This window comes from Scophthalmus maximus, chromosome 19 (genome assembly GCF_022379125.1).
Source record: "Scophthalmus maximus strain ysfricsl-2021 chromosome 19, ASM2237912v1, whole genome shotgun sequence".
NCBI lineage: Eukaryota > Metazoa > Chordata > Actinopteri > Pleuronectiformes > Scophthalmidae > Scophthalmus > Scophthalmus maximus.
This window is the reverse complement of record NC_061533.1, coordinates 14,172,533-14,200,370: the sequence shown is the minus strand read 5'-3', so window position 1 is coordinate 14,200,370 and position 27,838 is coordinate 14,172,533. Positions and strand designations below refer to the sequence as shown.

At 42.7% G+C, this 27,838-nt stretch overlaps 1 protein-coding gene and 1 long non-coding RNA gene across 2 annotated transcripts in view; one reads left to right on the top strand and one right to left on the bottom strand.

Annotated features, from left to right (window-relative positions):
* Positions 1-10: 10 nt before the first annotated feature.
* LOC118313651 lies at positions 11-26,916 on the top strand. Its single transcript, XR_004794495.2, has 4 exons — positions 11-141; positions 7,160-7,344; positions 25,217-25,372; positions 25,749-26,916. It is a non-coding gene; the product is annotated as an uncharacterized LOC118313651 (long non-coding RNA).
* The window catches only part of sv2ca (synaptic vesicle glycoprotein 2Ca), a 28,138-nt gene continuing 1,414 nt past the window's right edge, over positions 1,115-27,838 (bottom strand). Inside the window, exons 2-13 of the mRNA XM_035639241.2 lie at positions 23,292-24,104; positions 13,719-13,899; positions 12,555-12,706; positions 7,311-7,444; positions 6,761-6,850; positions 6,233-6,343; positions 6,043-6,131; positions 5,478-5,642; positions 5,151-5,284; positions 4,801-5,007; positions 4,420-4,579; positions 1,115-4,327 (exon numbers count right to left, since the gene is read on the bottom strand). Of these exons, the coding sequence (XP_035495134.1) occupies positions 4,144-4,327; positions 4,420-4,579; positions 4,801-5,007; positions 5,151-5,284; positions 5,478-5,642; positions 6,043-6,131; positions 6,233-6,343; positions 6,761-6,850; positions 7,311-7,444; positions 12,555-12,706; positions 13,719-13,899; positions 23,292-23,889 (2,205 nt within the window). The 5' untranslated portion in view covers positions 23,890-24,104 and the 3' untranslated portion in view covers positions 1,115-4,143. The remainder of the gene's footprint in view (positions 4,328-4,419; positions 4,580-4,800; positions 5,008-5,150; positions 5,285-5,477; positions 5,643-6,042; positions 6,132-6,232; positions 6,344-6,760; positions 6,851-7,310; positions 7,445-12,554; positions 12,707-13,718; positions 13,900-23,291; positions 24,105-27,838) is intronic.

The following is a 27,838-nucleotide window of genomic DNA, read 5'->3' as shown; positions in this document are numbered from 1 at the left end:
GACTTGTGAGCAGAGCTGCGCCTGCTCGCTCCCCTCGCCCCCGCTGCTCTGAGGTGGAGATCAAAGCACCTGGCTCCACCTGGTGGCCAGAAGGTGGCGCACGCTGCATTCACTGCCACTGGGGGGAAAAAGAAAACAACGGTAAAGACGACCGCCCTTCTACTGTACTGTAATGTTGCCATACGCTTGGATTACTCAAACTTCCCTCTTTTATTTATCGGGTTTTCATCTTATTCATGCCCTTTTTTTTCTATTTTTATACATTACTTCCATTTTCATTGTTGTGCCAGGAGCTTCTTGGATTCCTTTCCCTACTGATAATCGCGTCGGGTGTCTGAAGATTCCTGTGTTACATGAAGGCGGTTCGTTTCAAAAACATGGAAAAGCCTCTTTAAAGTACACCATCAACTGATTTGATTTAGATAAATGTAATAAATGAATAATATGATTTCAAAATATTCTTGACAACAAGCTAAATTGAGCTCGTTTTTAACATCTGTCTGTTTTAACTGTAAATTGCCGCACTAATTCCAATACTTTATTTTATCCACTAGATGGCGCCCTTACTGTGAGATGTTTGACGTTCATAGGGAGTAGAGCCGTGTTTCTCTCAGACTGTAGGGTTTCTCTGCATGAACTTAGTCGTGGTTGCCAAGTATACACAGAGGTGTTCCTTATAATTTTTTACACCCTTCTTATATCAGTGAGGGTCGACAAAATATTGAAAACTGTTCTTGGTGTTTGTACGATACAATTCAACACCAGTACAAACACTATAGACGCAAAAATTTGTCTAAATCAAGACCTCTCGACAACGGTTTCAACAAAAACAGAACATAAGCTTCATAAACATAGGATTAATTTCACCTTTGTTCCATATTATACTGTTTTGCTGAAATAGATTACCTGGGCACACCAAATAAACGTCTACTGTAAGTTTATTTTGAACTTTTATCCTTTTTGTACTTCACGTCTATTTTTGCATAATTTCTCTGCAATACTGTACGTTTGTTAGAAAATAATACAAAAGAGGACTCCATCTTGGTGCAAATATCTATAGGCAATTGTGTAATACATAGAGAGAACATAAGGGTTGTAAAATAAAAGCACAGCATAATTTGCTAGAGAACATAACTTTTATTGCATATCTATTATTTTATATATGCAGCACGGTCTGCAATCTCTGCCTTTCCAGTTTTAAACATTATACACAATTTGGCAAATGTTTCTCCACATGTTTTCACACTTATGGACCTCTGAACATACAACTCAATCATCCTGTGACTAGCAGGTCCTTTACAATAATATACACAACTTTACTCTCCACATACAATTATTTACCTCCATAAAATGGATCAACAGAACTTACAAGAGTGATACATTCACATTTTTCCTCAAACAAAAATCTTAATATTGCCATTACTTTCTGCCAGAAGAGTTTACAGTCAGAACACAAAAGAACAGAAGTTTTCTTACATACATGCAAGTTGGTGCACACACACACACACACACACACACACACACACACACACACACACACACACACACACACACACACACACACACACACACACAGACATACACGCACACAAAGTAGCAGGTGAAAAAGGACGTAAAGCCAAGGACACAGAGATGTACAACAGAGATACAGTATATGAACTTATCGCTTGGACTGAGCAGGAGACACATGAGTAGATCAAGGAGTTTATACATATTCAACCCATAACTTCACCAATATCAGCTTTGATATGTACATAATTTTTATACTCATGCATCCATACACAGGTCCACGCACACACACTGTACTCTCTTTTCTTTTTCTTATACACACGCGCATATACACACATGAATACAGTACATAGTTAAAGCAATACCCCAAATACCTCAAACATAACAACATGAATTCTCCCCAAGTATAACACAACAGGTAGATCAGCCACTAATAAAGGTTTTAACCAGAATCAGAACCATACACATCAGTTCCTCTGTTATTCTTTCGACTGACAGCAGTGAGACTGGGCAAAAGTCATTGCTCTTCATATATATATTAATTTATTTTGAATTTGTTTGCCATACATTTGTTTCAAAACTATTAAGATCAAAATGGTCAAAAAATAACTATTGCACAATAGCAGCACACCTCATTATGTTTTTCCAAATGATTACAAAATATGAGGGAAAAAGTTTGGTCTATGGAAATGAATGAACACTTTGGAAGCCTTCAGGTTTTTTGGGGTTTTTTTTGTTGTTTTTTATTTTTATTTTCTGGAATAGCCTTCAGAGAGCAATCTGCAGTGCAAGGTCAAACTACTAATATGCTGCAGTAACCAATACCACAAATGCAAAGAAACACAGGAAAACTCAAGGTTGTTAGCCACAGAATATACAATCCACAAACACAAAATAAACAAGACTGCATGTAGGTGACCTGCTAAAGTTTAGGGGTATTTTAACAGTTCACCACTTCATTGTTATCTCTATTATGGATTGAGGTTCAAATGTTGAAAGACAGAATACATTAGGTCAAGGTAGGTTATGTTTTCAAGTGTTTGATTATGGCAAAAGTTGGTTTTGATTTTTCGCAAAATCACCAAATATGATCGAGCTCAAATTGACCATCTAGTTTTGTATTTATTTCACTTCAAACGCAACAATTATTCAAACCTAATTTTTGCAGATTTTTGCCAAGATGTTTTAAGATACAAAGTAAAAAAAACAAAAGCCGATGTTTCCGTAGGAGACATTTTCATCACGGGTGGCACAAATTGGCCCTGATTGTTATTTACATTATTACTGTGTAGTCGTGCATGGTAACTTACACCATTTGATCATGAAAGGATTCTTTGTCACCTTTGTAACAACTCTTACACAACAACACTTTTTTTCATGAGAGGAGGAGGCTTATCCCACAGATATGAAAGTTGTATGGACAATAAGGATGCCTAATAAAAGAGATGAGGTTTAGACCAAGGATGAATAAATTCATAACTAATAATAACTAATAAATTCCACACATATATAATAATTTTTTATCTATTCACTTCTTTTTCAGTTTCTGTCTGTTCCTTGAAACCTCAGGACAGCACATGACTATGGGCAGACTGCTCCAGTTAAGGAGAGGCACATTTAAAAAAAGAAAAAGAAAAGGCCATTCAGTATTTTTAAAAGGAAGCAGCATGACATGTCATTATGAACGTCACTGCCACAAGCAAGATCCAACATAAAGCTAATGAAACTCAGAGGGACAGCTCATCAGAGAGCCTCTGTACAATAATACTTGTGTGGAAGGGGGTCTGGACCGACAACATTTGCATAAAATCACCATTCAAACATCCACAGTGACAAAGCAGAAAATAATATTAACTTTGTATGTCGTGTTGAATCTGAGCAATCAACACAACCTACAATTATTGGTAGAAGAAAATACCATGTTTCACTATGGCCTTTTTGATTCTTGGCTGGGTAGGAAATTCAAAGGGCTTGGTGTCCTACTGTGATTAACTTTGGAAATGTTTCAGAGTTTGTTGTGAGTACATTATGATGTAAATATAGGTATATCTGCACATAAAGCGGCACGTATATGTCTGGCTTATTATGCATTAATATATGGTGACTTTCTCCACAAGAGCTGTGTATGTGGGTCCTGTGGGCAAGCCAGCTGTCACACTGGTGTGTTGAGTGTCTGCTCTGTCTGATCATCTATTCCTGGTGTTGTCAGACAGCAGGTTCGCTGTGCTCATTACAGCTTGTTTTTCACTTTTCTCCCCATCTGGCCCGTCTTAATAAGACTGTATCAATATTAAAAGCCTCGCACTTTAACCATGCAGTGACTCCACACAAGATTATGGCTGCAGCTGGAAGGTGCAACCAGTCACCGTACGAAACTCTGACCAACTTCCAGACAAATACATTCACTAAATGACTGAGCTTATTACTGACTTGTAAGATAACACTATGGGACTATGGGTGGGATGCTATCTGGCTTTACTTAAGGTACATTTGCAAAATGTGATTACAGATGTTAGGATATGCATGAACCAAGCAATTTGATCTTCTTACCCAACAATCCCCCGGCTCTCTCTCAGATTCACCCAGATTTCATCACGGTGTTATGCCAGTTGATGAACGCCACGCGTGCTGGTGTTACATGAGAACATTTGACCTAGTGTCAGGCAACCTGAGTGCAACCAGGCCCCCACCGACGAGCACAGACGAGGCCATGAGGATGGGGATGGCCTTGGTGATCCCGACAAGAGAACCAAAAATCAGGTTCCCCAGGACTGCGGCCAGCTTACACAGAGCGTTGCAGAACCCAAAGCCTGTTCCCCTGTGGAGAGAAGAAATCCGGCCCATGAATACCTGCAGAGACAGGTCTAAACCTTTATTTAAGCATACACATATTCATATTGCTCCCCTCACCTCCTGGCAGTAGGGAATGACTCAGTAGTGACCACATCCAGGGAGTTCCAGGCGGAGATGCTGAGGCCATTGTAAAGGCACAACATGAAAATCATCATCGACTCACTGGTGCCAAACCACAAGAAGAAACAGCTGATGCCCGATAGGACCATAGAACCACCTGATGGACATACAAACACAAAGAGAGTGGGTGCACGGGACATTCATTTGACTTAATGTTCAACCAAATTATGGGCGCTAACAGAAAAAGCCCCCTTCCATACTCAATGATGGAAGCCACATCTATCGCATGATTGATTTCAGCATCCAACCTCCAATGTGAAAACCAATTACTCAAGTGCACACGCGAACAAGAACACCGCCCTTACCGCCCCACCTTACCTAACATGGACAGACGGCCAATTTTGTCCATGAGAAGGGCGGACACAATGTTGCCGGGCAGAACAGCCAGGGTCCCGAGGAAGTTGATGAAGTAAACCCAGTAGGCGCTGTAGTCGTCATCGAATGTCATCTGACACCCCTTCTTGTTGTGGGTGAACGTGCTGTTGACCACCTCTGTGCCTTCTGTCAGCTTGGATTCATCGATGTCTGCAATGAAAAAAGAAAAGAGTTGATCACCAGTCAGTATACTTTCTTGTCTGTCAGACACTTTTCTGTCATCTGAGGAATCTGAGAATCAGATATATTGTATTTAAGTCCAAGTGAGAGACTCTTTAATTGTAGTGTCTCACCCGTGTTGAAGAAGAATGCATCAATGAATGTACAGTTACGGAAAGAGGAGCCCACCGATGTCACGTCATCGAAGTAGCAGTTACGAAAGGTGGAGTCAATGAAGGTGACGGACCTTAGCTTCATGTTGATGAATCTGAAAAAGCACAGTTACATTCTGCCTTCAGTATTCTATCACAGCATAAAAGATATAGTTTAGTATCAATTCAACTTCAGTACAGTAACATCCATGACATTTTAACTAATGTCATTTTAACTATATGTAATGTACACATTTGTCTACGTTGAATTGTGAGTAACAAAAGAACCGCCCGTACGAGTTTGCCTACCGATCATTAATAAAGAGGCCATTTCTGTGTATCTGGTTCTCCAGGGTGAAGTTGAAGGTGAAGTCTTCGATGCGTTCATTGCTATGAATCTTCACTTTGGAGGCATAGTCATCTGCCTGAAGGTGTTTGATCACGTCAGGGAACCAGACTGACAGGCCATAATACCTGCAACCATACAGTGATATCGGGATATCACACACCAAGCGATTATCATGAGCCAAAGAATGTTGTTGACAAAAATATGGATGAATACACTCAACCGTATAGAACACCAATGGACACCTGTGGTGTCTGTGTGATTTTAAAGAGTGTTTTCAGGCTGTTCTTTTTCTTTTTTTTAAATCTCTGGCCGTATCTCTGCTCCCACTCTGACCTCAATGGACCAGTATTGATCCACAGGCTGTGACTGATTTTCAAGACCATGCACCTTCTGCACAGCAGAGGGAACAGGATGACAGAATTGCAATATGGTCACCAGCCAAACTGCCTGGTGCTATTATCTGACCGAAGAAATTAGACTTGTCTGGTTTTTCTGTGACACAAATGAGATCAGAAAGGAGCTCACCCAAATGACAGAGTGAGCCACACCACGGCGAGGCGCATCATGTTTTCCCGCATAGGGTAGTCGAAGCACTTCATAAGATTATGATAGATCTGAAGAGGGAACGAGACTCATTGCACTTCATGTGATCACAAACTGGGATTTGGGACAGCAGACAGTTTCATGATGAGAAAGTAAAATAGAAAATATTCACCCCACGTGTTTCAGCCTTTATCCTAAAGAAAACCTTGGAAACTGGGTTGCCAGACTCTGATTCCATTTCGACCAGTTCATCCATCTGTTTGGGAATCTTGATCCTGTTTACCTGCAAAATGAATCATGGGAGTGTTCATTTCTTGACGTAACTGGGAAGATGCAGCATTGGGATTTTTCACTTATTTCTGCATTAGTCTCCTACAAGGGTGAACGCGTAAGATTACATTATAACTGTAATGAAAATCTAATCAGAAACAAAAAAGTGAATACAAACAGTCTGTACTGCGGCAAATGATCAATTCAAGAAACGTGTTGACTAAGAGGCTTTCCCAAAGTGCAGCTCACGCAGCTCGTAAGCCTGAATGACACAAAACAGCTTTCAGAACCTTCAGAATTCAGATATGATCCTGCACGGTGAAAGTGTTAAAAACCTGTGCCAGTGGTGGCAGGACATAATCCTCTTTGCTTCCTAAAGCATCAGGAAAACGGGCCGAGACAGCGCGCAGCAGGGAACAAGAACACTCACGGTGAAGACTTTCTCCGGTTGCCCACGCGCTCTCATGTTGGTGTCGTGGATCTGTTTGAGGATCATCCAGGCTTCATCGTGCTTCCCCACCTGACAGGAGGGAAAGCGAGACGGAAAGAGACAAGATAAATTCACGGGAGCAGCGCCCGTCTCGCAACCACATTCATGTGCACTGTGACGGTACTGTGGATGCAGGTCTTTCATTTCTCCCAGATTTGGTCAAAATGTTGAGAGTCACGACAACAGTGACTCACTTTACTTAAAATGGTAATTACCCTGCAGCAGAAAACCTTCCATCATAAAACTCTCAGCTTCCGTTCTGTCGATATTTATAATCCCTGTTTTGGATGACTCACATAGTTTTGATCTGATCTTATTTTGTCTGACGTTATCTTCTAGAGATGCTGAATGGAAAATAGATGAACAAGCACAGCTGCCGACAGTGACACAGCAGCACGATACGGCATTCCTCGGAGATACAACTGAGCAGCGGACTCAGGAGAAATCGGATAAGTTTCAGTGTGAAAACTGTGAGCTGAAATCTGTTTACCTCAAGGTAGAATCTGGGGCTTTCAGGCATGAAGGTAAGAGCCACCACAGCACACACACAGGGGAGGGCGCAGACCACCACGAACACCCGCCAACTGTGAAACTGGTACGCTGAACCCATACTGAAGCTCCAACCTGTAAACGGTGGCACAAAAACGGTGACGGTGACAATCAGGTCAGAAGAAGAGGGATGACATGACAGGATGCTAGATGCCTTTGAGAACTTGAAGAAAACATTACAAGTAGTTAAACTAATTGACCTTTTCTTGCATGAGCTGCGAGGTAAATGAAATAAACCTGGCGTAGTTAATAATATTCAAATAAGATCAATATACCGGAAATGGGATCTTACATGGAACAAGGCCATCGCAATTGTCCAACAAAATAGAGCATTTCACCCTACCGCACTACACCAACATAAAGAATGGACAAAGTAATGCAACTTGGGGCGGCATTATTGGCATTGTAAAAACATCTCTAACATATTATCACTGAGTAACATTATTGGGATGAACTTGTAGCAGACAGGTGCTAATTCACACTCCCAGCATAAACAGAGAATCATTCATTTCTCTAGTCATATTCATGGCTACCCAATGAATGTTGAATCCAATATTCACTCACTCTATGTTTGTACTTTTTTTTTTGTCTTCACCAACTACCGAGGGAAATTGCCACCTGCCTCTTCAGCTGCTAAATTCCTGTTCTCCCGCTAGTTTTTAACTTTGATGCTTGGGAGAGTGAAACAACATCTTATGGCTACTAACCATTAAACCAAGACAATGAGTTACAAGATGCTACAAAGCTCCAGAGAGCTGCAGATTGGTAATAATGAGGATTTCTCTGTGGGTTTATCACCACGAGTGACGCCTCCCACATACAAGTTATTGTTGTTGTTTTTTTAGCTGGATTAACAGCTACAGACGCGCACGCCAGCACCAGAGAGTCCCACAGCGTTTCTTTGCTGCGAGCCACTGTGTAAAACGAACCAAAACAATGAAGAGGCTAAAATAATAAAATATTTATATTGATCATGTCAAAAAATATGAATTAAGTGCAGCTAAAATGAAAAAGGGACACAGTTACAAAAGTATTGTTGCTCTAGTATAGTTGTCTCATGATGATCCAAAATATCACAAATCAGAGTTTCTGTTCAAATCACAAATTAGGCTAATTGGCATTTAACATTATGTGGTAGTACTTCTTCTTTCGTTTTTACACTCTTCCTAGAAGTGTTTGTGTTATTCATTGTGGATTTTTTTTTTTGGGGGGGGGGGGGGGGGGTGGCTATCTAGCCAATCTCACAGGTGTATAGTGAAAAAATAAAAAAAAGCTTTGAAACGATGCGCTGGGGAAGCAGGGACTAAATGATATCAGAGGGCACTTGATCTGAGAGGCTGATTCGGAATGTTATGTGTGAATCTCATCCTGGGAGGAACACAAACAAACGGCAAATAAAAGATGGCATTTAAACGAGAGCGCTCCACGGTCACAACCTTTTATACTAAATCTATGGCCGTAGCAGAGTGATGTGTAAACTCAGAGATGAATGGCTCTCCAGGGGAAGCTGAGAGGAGTGCAAAGGGACAGGTTAATTGAATGTGTAGGAAAGGAATGGAGTGCTTTCTGCTAAGTTAAATCTTGTTGCACCTGATCTCAGCCCACAGGCACTCTCCTAGACTCATTAATCATTGTAACGTGCACACACACACACACACACACACACACACACACACTCACACACACACACATACACACACATAAGCACAGGCATACGCACAGGCACACAGCCATACACTCTCACAGACGGGGACACGCTCACATACCCACACACAAACAGAAAACCTTGCATTGATGGAGAAAAAAAAGCAAAGAAATTAATAGCATGAATTACCATATGCAGATGACACTGACATCACAAACATGATTCCATAATGCCATATTATCATCCACACAAGCACACAAGTAAATACATAAACATGCATACGAAACATCAGAATTTCCCCTTTCCCTTTTATAAACCATTCAGTGGAGAAAAGAGAAGAGACTATTTGCAAGAAAACATCCCAGAGACAGAAATAACAAGAGGCTTAGAAATTGAGTTTTGTTTCGGTGGCAGTGGAAATGACATTAAATTCAAAGTAATGCTGTAATTCAAGTATGCAGATATGATTATATATGTATATATGTTTTGTTTCTCCAAACATTGGATTATTACATTTTTTGTTTTTTTTTAAGGATAAGTTTATGATGTAAAAGTTACAGAAAGGAATGCCTGTGATGTAACTAATGCGAAACTGATGCCAGGATGAGTCAGGATGAAATCACAAATGTACACTACAATATATTGCATATGTTGCTTTATATTTGAGCTCCCAGTGGCTAATTTTTTCACAGAAAAGGGTTGCCGTGACAGTCGTGACCTCCCACGTCTCTCAGCAGATCGTGCCTCATGGAGATACTGTTCCAGAGGGAATAACGCCATTATTCATCAACAGGCGTGGGAGAGGAGTCCGAGGGTGGGGAGAGGGCTAACACTAATGGTTATGCCAGGAAAAAAACACTGCCTGGAATTCATCTCGCACCATATTAAAATCCGGCTTTGATGGCAATACATATCAACTGCTAAAAACAATTATTTACAAAGCAGTGTGGGCGTCTCTCATGAGTGGTGTTGAAATGCATCCCGAAGAGACCCGAGAGTTGAACATGTCTCAGGAGATTGACAGGAATCTGTGTGAAAAAGATAAAAGTAAAGCCAAAACAGCAAAAGAAAATGATCTAAAAGATAAGATACATGTGCATTGTATATACTTTATATTTGCTAAGGGAACATTATTTGATGTAGCCTATAGAACACAATACAATGTGCAAGATAAACCAAACCATACTTAATGTTTCCTTTGGCCAGTTTTAAGTTCAGCTTTTGTGCTGAGTAACAAACTTATACTGTATGTGAGACAATATCCATCAGACGTCTATGATGACGGTCTCCCTCTCATCTTTTGTTCCTTTGCTTTGTGCTTTGTTGGGCTCCAGGAGTAATGACTTTCATAGATGATGTCTCGCCTGCGTGTATTCCTGCTTTCTCTGAGTCTGAGGATTTATTTCCTTTCCTTTTTTCTCTCTCTCTCTCTGTGTGTGAGTGTGTGTGTGTGTGTGTGTGTGTGTGTGTGTGTGTGTGTGTGTGTGTGTGTGTGTGTGTGTCTGGAGTGACTCAGTGAGACAGAGAAAGAGAGAGAGAGAGAAAGAAAGAAACAAGAGACAGAGAGAGAGAAAAAGAGAAGGAGTTGTTCAGCAGTGATTGCCTTTTCTACAGATATGTAGTGTGGCTTTGTGCCCCTCAGGGTTAGTGTTTCGCCCATGCCATTGGAAATCTCATTACAGGGATTATGTACATAATTGACTAAGTCTATGGATGACTGAGTCAGCACTGCAATACTACACCCAGGCCTAGATACTGTAGAGAGATCGAGAGAGAGATAGATAGATTTTAAGACCCACTGTATTAAATAAAACTGGTGGTTTACTGTGAAGAAAGACAAACTGACATTCTACAATGCCTTTTTACATATAATGCAAGTAGAGAAGTTAGAAATAATAACCATGATGATGTGGACTCCGCCGTGGATTGCCTCATCTTTAATCTATAGATCTGAGCAGTGTCTGATGATGTTGCTCTCGTGGTGGGCTTGCCTGGCAGCAAGCAAACCCCTCAAACAATGCCGTCAGTGTGAAGAGGATCTGTGCCGAGCAGACCTCCTTCAGGACTCCAGCTGTGAGTCTGGCAGGGCGGCTTCTGGGAGACATTAGGAGTCAGTGAGTGGGGAAGATAAACGAGATCCCTAATGGTGTATTAAACACCCGTGCCGAGGCGCTTTGTATCGTAACCCGTCGCTAACACCAGCAAGTCTTCAATCAAAGGCACAGAGGTACCGTCGTGGCGTTGCTTGAAGGCACTGCAGCACTTTGGGAAAAACATAAAAACCCCTGGTGAGCGCAGGAGAATGTATGCGAGACACGTAGTTCCCTCTCAGAGAGAGAGAGAGGCAGAGTGGTAGTGAGTGTCGGAAGGGAATAAGAGCAAAGTAAGGGCACAGCCATCCCTTCAGTACGACATCAGCAGATCTGACAGCAGAGGTTCTTCGTGAAGACTCATTCTGATTATTGCTTTTTGTTTTTTTGCGAGTCGTTCACCAGTGTGCTTCTTTACGTCCACGTGAGCAGATGAACTCCAGGATTTGTGTAACCGCGTGGGTGTTCTCATGTGCCCTCTGTGTGTGTATGTGCGCGCGTGCGTTTGTGCGTTTTTTAACTCGTCTGACCTCATGCAGTGTCGGATGTTGTTGCCTTCAATTCCCCTTGAAGAAGACCTGCATGTGGCTGCAGCCCAGTAAAATATCACCCATGCCTTTTACAGCGACAAACACACATGCAGACACACACACACACACACACACACACACACACACACCAGACAAACACACACACACACACACACACACACACACACACACACACACATTCACTGTCTCTCGCTGACTGACGTCACAGGTTGGCTAAAGCGCAGTCTGGCCATAAATCATCTCTAGCTGTAGCTTTGTCCCATTAGAGCAAGGAGAAAAACCTAATTATGCTTGATCAAGAAGAACACTCTGTGGAGACAGAGAATGGAGAGAGAGGAGAGGTAATAAAAGGAAGGACAGAGGTATAGGCAGAGAGACGGGGAGAGTGCAAAACACGAGGAGAGGGGAGGCAGTAATGGGAAGGGAGAGCAGGTTGAGGAAAAGCAGGAGTACAGGAGAAGAGCAGAGGAAGAAAAGCCCATTCCCATCAGTTTGTTTCGTTTCATGATGAGTCCAGTATTGTCATAAATCACAGCCTTCTCTCCACCCTCACCCTTTCGGCATGTGTCTGCTCGGCGGTATCCATGCATACGTTAATCTCTTCACCTCTGCCGCTCGCGGCCTACAGCCACTCAAAGCTATTACAGTAAGTGATTGATTCTCATGGAAAAGGAGGACTGGCACAACCCACTGACACGGGGAAGCCTCGGAGATTGGCAACCTGCAGTCGGGGGCTTAGCATGAAGTCGCATTATCAAACATCCCATCGGCACTGTTACACTTTCATGAGACTTTTTAAGAAAACACATTACTGGCATTTCTCTTCCACGAGTTTAGCACCAATTCCAGGTGGGAGTATGTTACAATTTTTGGGTTTTTTTCAAGACCAGCAAACTCACCGTAGTGTGGTATGATGGCCCAGGCCATGGCAGATGCATAGATCTCTCCAATCATCCAGAACATACACAACCAGCTGAGGTGTTCTCCTCTTTTCTCCCTGGACAACACCTCCGCAAAGAAGGAGAAAACGATGGGCACCGCGCCTCCTATCCTGAAAGGACCACAGAGAATGGGAAAAAGTGAGTGGACGCAAGGCAGCTGGAGCCAAAAACAAAACAGAAAACAGCCAACCACATGTTTTATATTTTTCACATACAGTAGTTACATTCATGATTGTTTTCACATGCTCAGCCTTGATCCCTCAGTTTGTATTGTTCTTCAACAAGTACAATACATTGTCTAATAGACATTATTCAATCCCTCTTCCTTCAATTATTATTGTTTATCAGTAAAAAACGGAATACATTAAATGCTTATGGAATAAAGTAAGCATACTTTTCCCCTCAAACATAATACAAAAAGAAATTATCAGTGCCAGTTCCTCATGATTCAGTGGCATAGTTCACATTGGCAGTTTTGAAAGCCTTTTCCATTAGTGTGAAGGTCTCTGGGGAGAACGATGCAGATGCAATTACTGAATTAGTTCTTAAAGAAACAGTTACACTGCCAAATAAGAGGACAGAATAAATCACAGTCGGCACCACGTTTCTCTGCTGCAAGGGGATGAAAACACCATCTGATGAGATTTTAATTTTCGCAAACTCTGGTTAATTTAAGAGATTTTAACCTTTGCCACAATGTAAATAGATCTTTATAACATCATTAGTTTCCACTGCATTGCATAGCAAGAGCAGTAGAAAAATGTGTTTAGCTGGAAGGAAAACTTGACTGACAGGTGTATGTGACGATAACGCGTCTGCATCTACAAAGTTTCTGAAGAAGAAAGAGAGAGAAAGCTTTAAGAAATCATTAAAGGAAATTGCCTTCAGTTCGTTTTAGCGACTACAAAAATAATTCAGTGGAAGTCAACAAAGGGAAAATAATTAGGAGAGACAGAGGCATGCCGACAGAAACACTTCTCAAATAGATTTTGCCTCACGGAGATTAATTCTCTACTCATTGATTTTTGCCCTTTAGTTCACACTTTTGGACATATGTTCACACAGTGTGACCATCCTGGGTTCCGATTAAGACTTCGAGGTGCACCATTATATCAGACTTACCCAAAGCCTGCGGCAAGACGGCAAAGGAGGAAGAGGCCGTATCCCTGGACAAAAGATGACAGGAAGGCGAAGAAGCCATTTGTGGACATGCAAATGAGGAGACACTGTCTGCGGCCCACTTTGTCAGACATCCCTCCCCAGAAGAGCGCCCCCACCATCATCCCCAAGTAAACAACACTGCCTGGAAAGAGAAGGAGGAGAGAGGGATTTGATTTTTATTTGTCTTAATATACAGTGCATACATATATTCCTGCATGTGTTGGAAAGAGTTTGTATGCTTTGGTACTGAGGACTGCCCCAACAGTTGGATAAAGATAAAGATGCTTTTTCTGCCAGTTCTCTCATCAGTTTTTGTTTGTAGCAAAAATCCAAAAGTTACCTGATAGTGTCTCTTTTCATAATTAGTTTGATGGATTATATTCACAAACTTGATGTCCTCTTTTGGAACAATGTTGTTTGCAATTTTTGAGAAAGTCTGACTCAGAGTTCAAAGAAGAGGATAGCCACGCAGTCTCCGCTGATTTTTGCCTGGTGGTGAATATTTTATTTGTTGCGGAAAACAAAGGAAACAACACAGGGGAGAGAAAAAAGCCAAGAAAAGTCAAATGCTTGTGGCAGCACAGCTTCATCTCTTCTCCAGAAACAACAAAAACCCAACATGTTATATAGGGTGGCCAATTCACACCTACACCACTTCAGCCTGAACCAAAACCAAGCAGGTGGACCTGTACAGTGCCAATACACTGAAATCACCCAACACTCTTGGATGACAAATGGAAGTCATTAATATTTCTATTAGTCTCCATAACAAGTAAGTAAATCCCAACACATTACTGTTGAATGCCTAAATTAAAGAAAATAAATGTTCCTATAGAGGAAGGAAAACCTTCCACTTGGCCCAGTGATGTCAGCCATGATGAAATCACCAATACCATAAAATTAGGAAATGCTGAGCGGCCCCCTCCCAAACAATAATCCTGCACGGTGGATTGGAACAAAGGAACAAACGATTAAGCAACGTTCTAATCTGCAACATAACAAAGGTAACTGAAACTAATTTATGTTTGTGTGTTCGCTTTAATCTCCCATGTGAACTGTAACAAACACAACCCGGAATAGTAAGTGAAGCTATTTTTTCAAATGGCAAAGTGAAACAAACAGACATGCTGTATAGTAATGTGTAACAGAAACATGCAAGAGACAAGAGGTTAGCAGAGTACAGTTCTCAGCCACTTTGTCACATATTCTCTGTTAGTAATTCAAACCTGAAATAACAGGACGTAATAAGGGTCGCTGGGGGCCTTAAAAAGTATTAAACTGTCTTAAATTCAAACTGTCTTTTTGTTGCGTCACCGCCAAAGGTCACCGTGACAATATCTCTACTCTGCCTGACAGAAGAAGAAGAGGAATTAGTTTGCACTGAATCATGGAAACTATCGTGCACTGAAAAGTGCTTCTGGTTAAGTTTATGCATTAGACTAATGCTTCTCTAGACAGCCTGCTAGATAGTTGATGGATATGCAAGTTTAAGGATAATTGGCTCACCAATGACGAGTACTCGCGGTGGTTATAGCCAGTGCCTGGAAGTGCCTACGAAGCAATCTGTGCTGTGTGAAGTTTTTCAAACTTGGGACAGTGAGAATTACGTCAGTAGAGTCTCACAGACCGAGCATGAGTATGTAAAAGCCTGCCAGCAGGTGTGTGGTGTGTATTTACATCGCAAGTTTGGTTCTAAATTTAATACTTGTGACCACGATATAGCAAATGTTTAACTGTTAAAATATCAGTAGGGCTGGGTTGCACAGTCAGGCAAAAATTCTTTCGGTGTTGAAGTTGTCATGTTGTCAATATTATAATATTTTGAAAATATTTCAGCCTTAGTAGTCAAAGCCATCCAACATTGACTCTCAGTGTTGGGATGGTGTCTCTGCTGGCAAATGGCAAAGTGTCATATTAAGAATACGGAGCGACATTAAGCTTGTGCCTCCATTACTGCTGAACGTTCAGAAGTGAATTGGAAGTTATGTTGAATGACTTACTCCTTATGGAAAGCTAGATTTATAGAGGATCGTGCTGTTTTCAAAAGGGACGAGTGGATAAAATAGCTGCTAGATGCATAGGCACACAATTTTTAAGTTACACTGAGTCAGACAGTATGCTTCCTAATTTATTTATGACGAGAACGGATTGCTGCATGTGCAATTTCCAAATTAAATCTGCTGCTGCTCTGACTGGGTCCTTAAAGATTGGCTCACAGACCGATGACAGTGAACCTGAAGCCCAGTTGGAAAGCGCTCGGCCACAGTAACACATACTAACATTGAGTAAATACAGTGTCTAACAGACTCTGATCATTCAGGAGACAAATGTGAACAGTGGGACTTTACAAAATGTCTCTCTGTGCTCTTTTAATCTCGTAATACAAATGGGATCAATGCACCAACAAAACGACATTGATTTCTCTTTCTCTGATCATCATAATTCTGCTCTTGAGAGAGAGAAGCCTATTGTTATTGCTCTAGTCCACAATATATCTGGCATTTTGTGGTTAGCAGCCCTGCACACATAGTAACTGGTCCAAAGAGCAGCTCCAACTGCTTTGTTGTTTTTAAATATATAACTATTTTGAACTGTCCTTTTTTTATATACATATTTGACTGACTAGTTTATTAACAGATAGTCTTAAAGTGATTCATCCACATCCAGACAGACAAACATATTTGTAATCATAAGTCCACACGAAAAGCAGAGACTGTGAATGTCGCAGTCATACGTGGACTGGTATGACTCAGCCGTGGGGACACTTTGTACCTCCCATTACAATAATCTCAACAGCGAGATGCATTTCCTCTCTGTAATGTCTGCAGTCAGGTCTATTCCCCCTCTGCTGTGAGCAGATACGTGTTTGACTCTCCCGCTTCAGGGGTCAAAACCCAGCTATCTGTCACATTTGGCAGCCATCTAGATCCTCCCCGAAGCTGCCATGAATTCAATTCTAAATTAAATGAGTCTTCAGTCTGCACAGTTCACATTTGCATCATTAAGGAGAGGCTACATATACTGCATATATATGTGCACAAGCAAAACACCCACTGGCCTCCCATTTAAATGTCATACATCCAAACCTCCAGAGGCCTTTTCATTTGTTTTTTTCACACTTTCCATTTAAACAATCAACTTTTTTTGTTTTTTTTCAGGGCTTTTTTTCGAGACACTGGCACAAAACGGACAAAGAAAGAACATCTCATTCCTGCTACTTTTTTTTACGCAATAAAACTGTTGACTAATGACTACATTTCTCACAGGACAATCCATTACGTAATGAATGTATTGACGTTCTGTCCGACTTGCTGCACGGTATCCTAGAGCATGATGTCAGCAGTGCCCAGCTACGGGTAAAAGTTCAAATAAAATTCAGAAATAGCACAGAAGCCCCTTGATATTATGACACCTCATCACCAAAAGGCATTAACCTGTCATGTCCAAAAATTATTGGGTATGTTCCAACAGAATCTCGTCTCCATTTCCCCCCCATTTCCAATTTGTTTATGAGTCACACCTCACCTTCAGTGTGACGTCAGAGAGATTAGTCATATACTCTGCAGGGTTTGGACTCCAACCTGCAGTAAACTCATGCAGTATATTTAAGAGCCCGACTGATGTATCGGTCGGCTGATTCGATCGGACGAAAAGAGCCTTTCAAAGACATAGGTATATGCATTCATGTTCGCCGATACGCACTGATATGAAGACCTTTATTTCTCAGAATACATGATGGAGAAAAGATGTGCATTGATATTTACATTTTACATAGAAAGACTTTTATTTTCTTGATTCAAGTGCTATATATTAGGTGTTTGAGTTTTCCTTTTCCCTGTTAGTTTGTGGTTAAACTGTAAAATATCAATCCTCAATTGTAATTTTTTTGACATAAGAGTTTGATAACAACAGCTTGGGAATCATTGGCAATTTGTTTTTAAACTCCCATGTTTTATAAAGGTAACAGACAGTCCACTGATGATAACCCATGATTTATAATCCACTTCAGTTAAACAGTATAACACACTGTATATCACCCATGAAATATTTCAACATTTTATTAGACTGACGCTGAGGCAACAGTCAATCTGTCAATACTGAAGACATTGGAAACGATCTGGCTGGACCACGAGAGGTCCAGCCAGATCGTTTCAATTCATGAAACCCCTTCTCTCAGTTCTATCACCTGCTACTGCCCTGCCATTGATTTAGAGGAGCTATAAAAGTGGGTCCTTTGACAGGCCTGCAGACTAGGAAGATGGATACAATCAATAGTTCAGCCTAATGTTAAGACTGAAGTTTGACTCTGAAATAACAGAAAGGGTAAAAAAAAAGAAAAAAGGATGGTTTACACCAATGTAAAGAGCAAGTATCCTTGAATGGATGCCAGCTGGTACAAACGTCTCAGCGTGAGAGTGTAAAATACAGCTGAATTTGGACTTGATGGCCGGTATAGATGCTGAGCACCATCAGAAATGACAGTGTGTCAGGAGACCTCTCACGCAGAAGCAAAAGGTTTTGCCCCTTGACACCCTGTTTGAGATGTCAAAACACATCTCTAGGAGTGGTAAATATTCAGCAGAAATCACACGCACACTCTAAAGACGAGACATATTTCAGGGAGTTGTCCTTTCAGGACAAGATACAGAGCAAAAAAGCTACAACCACACACAGAGGACTATAAAGTAAATGTTATTCATGGATCAAAAATATTGCAAAATACGTTCGACCTCCTCTGGCGAGGCTAAACTAAATAATGAGGAACTGCAGATTTGAACAAGAAAAAATTATACAAGAGCAAGCACAAATGCAAGCAGATGTGAGCGGCAGGAGAAAAAGCAAAAGCTATGGAGGGGGTTGACAAAGAGAGAAAAGGGTTATGAGGGAGGAAGAGGATGAAGGGGAAGGCCCCGGTGCGGTGCTGTCTCTCCTGTCACATCCTGTGGACCCACCCCCCCCCCCCCCCCCCCCACCCCCCACCCCCCCCCCCCGAGAGCCGTGGGAGCGCTGAGCTGCATCACGACCTCTTCTCTGATTTCATGCTTTCGTGCTCTTTGCTCTCAGCAGTGCAAACTGTTCCAGCATCAGCCAAAACACCCGGCCTGTTTTTTATTCATAATGATGGTACTGTACAACTGTGCACCTGGTGCGCACTGACGCTACGGTGTGGCGCCTCTCTCTGTTTGAAAATGTTCAACTCCTTTCTCTCCGTTTGCCTCGATCTCTCCATGGCTGCTTGCTTTATCTCCTCTCCGTTTCCCTCGCCTCCCCTTCCTCTTTTTTGTGCCTGCCTTCCCAACCTTTTTCTTTCCCGTTTCTCTTTCTCTCAGCTTCTAGCCTCTCTCCTATCGCTTTTCAAATTTTTTGGCACATATCATTTACACTTCGTCCCCTCTCCACTCCCGTTCCTCTCGCTTCTCCACTGTCTCCACTGTGTCATTTATTTGCCTTAGTTTCCTTTTTGCTCCACTGTCATCAGCTCCTTTGCACTGAGCAGCGTGTAATCACATTTGTACTACAGCGTGTCAGTTTGATCGGATTCATGCCTCTGTCTTCTGCCACCTCCGCAGAAAAACAGATTGAAGCTTTTTGTCATATTTAAGTCAAATCAGTGGGGGCAGGATTTCAATGAAATCTATATAAGAGAGAGTAACTTATTGTAGGGGCTTATGGTGCAGGGTTTAATATGACTCACTCAGCGTCAGTAATGATCCAAACTTCATTACATTAAAGACTGTGGCTAATTTGCATGAAATACAGCAATGCCATGAACCTCCGATAAGAGCGAGCAGTTAGACACGGTTTACTTGTGGCTCATATTGCTGGTGGCAGCAGGTTTGGTCCATATGTGTGCTGAAATGCACACACACTCCGTACCATCGCACACACCCCTCCTTCCTCTCCCACACAGTGTGGAGCTGCACTACTCAAGTAGCGTAATCTCCGCAGTGACGCTGCGATCTTACTGCAGTTTAGCCGTGCTCGACTGCCCCTGGACCCCCCAGCCCCACAAAGCCTGCTCACACGGGGGGGGGACGGGGACGGAAGGAGAAGACGTGCAAAGGTGGAGCTTGAAAGGAAACGGAGGGTGGACATGCAAAAATGTACTACAGAGATCAGAGGGCGGTGGGGAAGTAGAGGAATTGCAGAGGAAACAAGAGAGTAAGGGGCAAGTGTGGGTGGTTACAGAAGGAGAGGTGGGCTGTGACACGAAAACAAGAAGAACCAAGTTGAGAGAGTTGAGGGAGACGAGCGGCGTTTCAGCAGGGACAAGACTACTTTCTCAGAGAACAACCAAGGAGCCTAATGATAGGGTGGATGCTCTGCCATCGTCTGTTGTATCTCAGATGACCGCCCAAGCCTCTCCCTCACATTGTCGGTGCACTGAATACCACCAATCTTCCACCTCTCTGTTCCCATCCACCCACACCTCTCTCCCCATCACTCCGCTCCAGCTTGGCAATCTCTCTGCTTCAAAGCAGTCTCCTCCTCCTCTCCCCTGTTCAACACACACACACACACACACACACACACACACACACACACTGCGTCTTGCAGCGCTTGTTTTACCCTCCCATGTCCTTCCCACATCGTCCACTCTCATTTGAAGGGGTTTACAGTATTTCGCCCTCCTCCTCCTCCTCAAACTCTCAATCCGTCATTCTCTTGTCTCATTAAAGATTCCAACAAGATCTGGATACGGGTGGGACCAAATTGAATTCAGTAATCTAATCAGCGTTTCACTCATCCATCCTATTCAGGCCTTTGCAGTTTTTTTCATACTGCATCATCCCATTACACTCCGCTCGGTCCATGCAGCTCGCCTCTGTCACTGCCTGTTATATGGTTAATGGGGCTGCACAATGCAACTACGGTGGGAGTCCAGCTCAGGTGGAGCTACAGCCAAACACCAAATGGCTTTTTAATTCAAAGCTTTTCAGTGAAGTTTTGACAGTGAAGTTTTGACAGTTCCATTTTAAAAAGCCTCCTCTGAATAACCTGCCAGCATTGAAGTAGGCTTTAACATTATTTTAGAAGTATTATTTATTACTCTTATAAGAGTTATTACTATAATAATGTAATACTCAGTAAGAAGACTTACTCTGCAGTGAGAGCACAAAGTCTGAATTAAACAAACAGTCAGAATCTTATCTGTGGAAACACCTTGAATAAACTTTGTGTTAGAATCAACTTTAACCAGACTTGGATTATTCAATGTTTTCTCCTTTCATTCCATTGGTCTGCTGTCACAACACTGAAGTCTGAAGACTAACTCATCTGCTCATACATAAAAAATCAGTTTAGACAAACGTTTACATGCATTTATAGTCAAGAAATCTGTCTGGGGAAGTCATATATCCAAATTACAGACAGAAAGTTGACTGTAACCAGTAGGAGTGTCATCAAAAGAGTCTAAAATCTCCCCTCAAAGATCTCAAACCCTTCAGGGCAGCCTCAACCAACCAGTAGGAGTCACTAGTACACCCGTAACAGTGATATGATCCCTCACCTACTTCCCACATGGTAACTTGAACACAACAAAACTGCGGGTACCACTGCTGAATCCAGACCTCTGCAATGTTGGGCGATCTAGTCCCTGTGACCCTTTAAGTCTGTTCTTTATCGCCACCACCAGACCACGAGGGGGCGCGTCTTATTGTGAGGCTGTCACGGCCTCCTTGTCCGGCTCAGTTAAATGAAAAAGGGTGACCCATCCTGATCAAAATCCTTCACAGATTTAACTGGCTGTTGTTAATTTCTGCTCTTCAAGGCAATGACATATTGCCATGGCACCTGTAAAACATCAACTCGCCGCATTTTGTTGGCTGTAATTAGGTGTAATTACTCCGGAAAACTCCAAATGGATACCAGCAAGGTCACAGTAATCATGTAGGCTATACTCAGACATACATACACACGCGCGCACAAACACACGCCCACACACCAATCATGTTCACCTCAACAGGGAGGAGCCTCGGGGGCAATCAGAAGGAGAAAGGAGTGGAGAATGGGGGAGGATGGGACAAGAAAAGAGGCACATAGGATAGAGGGTGAGAGGGAGGGACAGGGGGTGAGGAGTGGAGTCACGAACAAGGAGAAGCAGAGCGTAGAGCATGAATGCCTGCAGGACGTCGCCTGGCTTGAGAGGAAGAGAGGAGTTTACATGGCTACTTGGAAAGAGATGGAAAGAAAAAGGTGAAGGTACACAACATCCTGTGAGGATTTAACAGAGACTCTACACAGACGTATACTATCAAAGTATTTCCTCAGGTCTGAGTTATATCAATACTTCTAAGCTGAGCAACCTATGTATGTAGTAAAATATACTATAGATAAAATAAACTACATGTATTGCAATTGCAATCAGATTATGATGACGTACACCTCATAGGGTGTGTGAACTAATTATTCTACACATTGTGTAACACCAAAGTGTAATCCAAGTTCAAACTTTCTGTCACAACCTCCCTCCTCAAACAGGCCCCCGCCGCATCAATTTCGTGTTATCGTTGATGTATTGTCATGTCTCACTGTGGCAGTTCGTATCGAAGGGGCTGCGTGCCTGATTTAATGTCCTCGCCGCTCTGGCACAGACACAGTGAGTCGGCCCCCTGCACAATAGCTCTGTGGTGATGGATTATACACCTGCAGCCATGAGGCCGTCTGGGACTCCTGCTCAACACACAGAGCACACGGGGAATGCTAGCTACCGCCTTAATCCACAGGTTGACCAGCGGACCGAAACACCTCACCCGTCTGACGCACGACTATAGGATGAAGACGCATACGGCACAAACACACAGAACTAATCTAACAAAAAGAAATCACTCCGATTCAAATTACATGTACATGCTCTGAACTCTTCTTTCTTCTTCGGGTTTACTAATCATTGTGCAGAATGCATTACATTTGCACCTTGACACTTGAGGGTGTCCTGACTAACACAAGAAGAAACAATGACGCTCCGCTCCACTTGTTTGTGTTATTACTCATCCTACTTAGTTGTCCACCACACTGAAGGTAATGTCTTCTGATGAGGTGGTTTCTTGTGGAATGACACATTAAGTGACACTTTGAATTGCATGCGGACCACGGATTTGTCTGAAAGGGATCCTTCATCGATTCTGCCTGTCTGTTCCGCAAAGTTGTTCTGAGAAACATATTTTATCAAAGGAATGGTCAAGCTCAGTAGAGGTCAAGGCGGCGTGACTTTCAGGACCAAGCATGGGTCCTGCGCTAAAGACATTGAAACTGAAATTTCTGCCTGGTATATACACATTTGACACCATCAATATGTAACACAGACTCTCTGTTATAAATTTGTAGTCCCCAGGCCCAAGCTGAAATATCCCTAATGCTATCAGTGTGACATCACCACGGTTATTTCTGCCACATGTGCAGTATACTCATACCTTTCACATATCAAAAATGCACTGTAATATTGCAATCAAACTAATATGGAAGGAACTGCATTATTTCCTGTTAGCAAGTATGCATACAAACTCGCCACCACTCAAACATAAGCTGCCTTACCTAGCCATCCTGAGCTGGAGTTGGGCACACACATGTCCGTCTCGGCACTGGGGAGCACGAAGCCCACCACGAACACCTCCACCCCATCTGACATGAGTGCCAGTCCTAGCACCAGGAACAGCTGCCACTGGAACCTCCCGTGGCCACACTCCTGGATGATGAGCTCGTACTGTTGGGCCAGCTCCTCCTCGTCGGCCTGCCTCTCCTGCTCCAGCTCCTTACGGTCCCTTGTGGCATCCGACATTGGCTGCCCCAGCGCCACCTGGCCCTCCTTTTGCTTCCTGTCTCCCGCTGAGGGGATCCCCTGGTACTCGCCCTCGTAGATCTCATCCTCATCATCGTGGCCCTCCGTGGCATCACTGGAGCCCTCCTCGTTGTCATGGTAGCCCTCTCCGTCCTGTTTCGGGGGATTCCGGTAGAAATCCTCATCCTCATCCTCCTCATCTTGGAATCGGCTGTAGTTGCGATGGGATGAGTACTCATCCGTTGCGCGGTCCACCACCTTGTTGGCTTTCTTTGCTGCGTGCCGCTTGGCTTCCTTGACCATGTCCTTGGCCCCCTTAACCAGAGAAGTCCTGTTATTGTAAGTGTCCTCCATTCTGGCTCCACAGGTAGGTTTTCACAGGGCTTCAGCGGATTCGCAGAAGTGGAAGGAAGAGGAGAGAGGGGCAGGAGGGGAGAATGTAAGCTGACAGGGAAGATTGCAGGAACGGTGATATCAGTGGGTCTCAAGATGAAGCAGGGAAGGAAACTCTTGAGTCTGCAGTCACCACAGGAGTTAACCCACAATGGCTGTGGCAATCATTGGCCAGGCTGAAAGAGATGGGGGAAGGGTAAGAGACAGGCAGATAAAAAAAAAGAGAGAGAGAAAGAGAGAACAAGCAGGAGGAAGGACAGGGTAGAGATCAGAGAGAGAGGAGAAAGACAGTAAGGGAGAGGGAGATGTTCCTCAGGTATTGCCCGTAACTCATGTCTCCTCTACTACATTGGTAACTATGCCAAACTTAAAGGTGACATCCCACTGACAGCACTCCGAGGCCTTTTAATCATTTGGACTGATGTGAGGAGGGAAAAGGCTTCGACTCTATAGCTTTCAATTTCCAGGGTTACTTTTTCCTTGATCTATATTTCACGAGTCAGCTGTAGTTGTGAAGACATGGGCATTTTCAACAAAGATGCTGAATCTGCTGACTCATGATCGGCTCGGAGGAACTGAAACTAATAAACAAGGCTCTGCTCAAAATCAATTTGCCCCCAATAAAGAGCTGGTTTATTATAATGGTGGTGACGATCCAACCGGAACGGCACTGTCATCTTTAATCCTTGCAAAAAAGAAGAAGGAAAGGAGAAATGGTCAAGTGTGCATACATGGATAGATGAATGCACGCGCACAAAATCCACGAAATATCAATTTTCTAAGGCCCCTGATTTGTGTAGAGCGGGTTAAATTGTTCACACATACTTGCAAGAAACCTGCATTAAACAGACAAATAGATAGATTATCTCACATGTCTCAAACATCCCACGCACATGTGTGACCGCGCGTGCATACATGTAGCATGGAAGGGGAAGCCCTTTCCCACCCGGCAGGCGATTGCTGATGGGAGGGGGACCCCCAGCCTAACACTGTGAATGATGTAACCTCATTTCATGTGAGTGCTCAACTGTGAACCGCAGTTCATCATCACATTGCCTCCACGGTCGCCACTCTAGCATGTTATATTATGGCAGGGTGGAGACACAGCCATAATTAAACAAATACAAAAATGATTATGCAATTAAATCAGTTAAATGAGGGTAAAATCATCAATTTCTCACATCATATGTAACATTTCTGAATTAGATAGACTGCATTGTACTGTAGGGATCATGAAAACTATTCAATTTGTGTGTGTGTGTGTGTGTGTGTGTGTGTGGTGGGTCAGAGCTGTCCAGCGTGTGCGGTTCCCGTGTGTCTACGAGCTGCTCACCACAGCCTCTATAATGAACACTGAAGCCTTGTCAGGAGGACACAAATCACAGGGCCGGCTCCAGCTCCCATAATGCCATTTTACTGGGCAAAACGACACTGCTGATTCAAGGTGACTCCGCTAATCTCTTTTGGCTCATTGGATGACTTCTGTGGTTATGAGCGCACTCCTTTATACGTGGGCCCATAATTTTTTTTTTTAATACTTTTAAGTGACACCAGTGGCGCCTCAGACATTGTCCTACGGATGATTCATAACAACAGCTTTTTAGCAATTGTTTATTTCCCCTGTCCGTACACAAATAGTTTTTTACTGGCTCAATGTTAAAGTACATATTAAAAGTTTAGATCAAATTATTTTTCCATTTTCTCAGTGGTCTAACACCCTGTCAGGGGCCACGTCAGTGGTGTCGCTGAACGGATGGAATTCATTGTTCCAGGATCAGGTCTTCTTGGCTGTAACACTTCTTCTTTTTTTTTTTACTTAGAGTGAGCACATACAAGGACACACACCTGCTAAATGGGGCATATCCTGATGGAGCCTGTCTGTCAGTGAGTCAGTGGAGTGTATGTTGAGGCCTGCTGTCAGCGGTGATGAAGCTCAGTGGACACCCGAGCGCACAGACGACCAACCTCACCTGATCGCAGCCGACGAGACCTCGACAGCGCAGATGAGAGCAATCGCAATCAAACCGCACGACCAGCAACAATCCTAAAAAAGCCTATCTCTGTTTTATTCTACACTTTCTCTGCTCCATTCAATGTCTCCTGCATCTTCTTGCTTCACTTTCATCTATTTGCATTTGCATCTATTGTTTCCACTACCAGTCTTCATACTCCGCCAAGTCTCTTTTTTTGTATTATACCTGATATTTCACATCATTACATATTACTTCACACCATCATTACTTACCCTCAAGGCAACCAAACTTTAGTATACATAAAGACAAAGTATCCACACTGAACCAAGGGCATATAGCTGTACTCTATAATTAGAATGAAGAGCATTAATATGGTGCGTGTAACCTAGCAATGGAGCATGTGACGATGGCTGAAAATAGGCCTTGCTCTGGCAATACCCTCTGTCTGCATGATGGATAGCGGTCCTGCTTTCCTTCAGCGTCTTTAAAATACTGTACAACACTAGGTCAGGTATCACTTGGCCCCAAATCTCCTCTCGCATCAACATGAAGACGGATAAAGAGCTTGGAGTTATAGGAGCTTTGGCCGTACACAGTACCCAACTCACATAAAAAAGAGATAATGTTAATAGCCAGAGTGCAACTAACTCTGTCCATTTTAACTCAACCACGAGCAATTTCAGTCAGAATCAGTACAATGCTCTTTGTCAAATGTATTGATGTCAGTGTCAGTTTTGTCCAGCATTCACCGAACAGATTAGTTGTTGTTAGAGTAAGAAGTAAAAAAAATCAATTCTCTCCTAGAATTTCAGGTTGCTTGACCCACAATTGCTGTAGGAGACAATTACTAAATATTTTTCATGAGAACTGAAGGAAAATCAATAGTACATTTTCAGTTCAGACCACTACTCCAGACATTGACTATTTCACAGAACATGAGGCAAAACTCTTTTTGTACACTGCAACTCAATGTTATAATAAATGCACGATGCTTGCTGCATTGCATTAATGGCAATGTTCTACCTTTCTTGCTTATTTTGAATATCATGTGCTCTAAAATGCATTGAACCAAAGAGTTTGCCCTGTAGAAATCACTAATGCTTTCCATCTCAGCATTGGTTTGACTTGTCACTGTCCTGGCCTTTCAAAGACAAGCACAGCGGCTTGACGGCTGGTTTGTTCTATTAGCGTCATAAGAGCAGGTCCAATCTCTAAGTGGGCAGAGCCGCATGTAATCCCATCAAAACGGAGAGCCCATGACCTCATCTGGAAGGCAGCAGCCCAGCCAGCCTGGGACGTCCTCCGTTAAGAGATTTCATCAGACACCGGTGCCATTGCTGACTGGAGGGGGTTGGAAGTGTAGGTGGAATAAGAAAGGAAAAGGGGGAAAATGAAATGGTTCCCCAATGGTCAGGGTGTAGAATTAAACAATAGTTTAACAATGGACGTATGGGTCGTGTCTCTCCTCGACAGGAAAAAAAACCCGCCACCACAGGTGATAAACTTCAAAAGCACAGCTGATCTGCAAGCCATGCTGTTACATGTTCTAGATACATAAATAAAACATCTGTACATAATGAATTATTGCTAATGACAGCATTCATTCCAAACACTTAGGTTAGTGGAGGAAAAAGGTTATCCCCTCACTTTGTGTTGATATTGGGAATCTCCTCACTTGGATGAAAATAATAAAGGATGCAGAGTGCATGTGTTCACAACTGTGAATGTTTCATAAATTGTTGCATGTATACAGACAATAAGGGGGGAAGAGTGTTTGATTTTTTTTTAAAGTGTGTTGTCGGTTTTTCTTTTTTTGCATCAGTCTGATGTCTTTTTGATCTTCTTGGTAAACATATGGTCTTCCTGCTTTGTTAACCTCTCCGCTGACGCAATACATTGCTTCCATAGGAGATATAAAGCATTACATGCTGCCACCC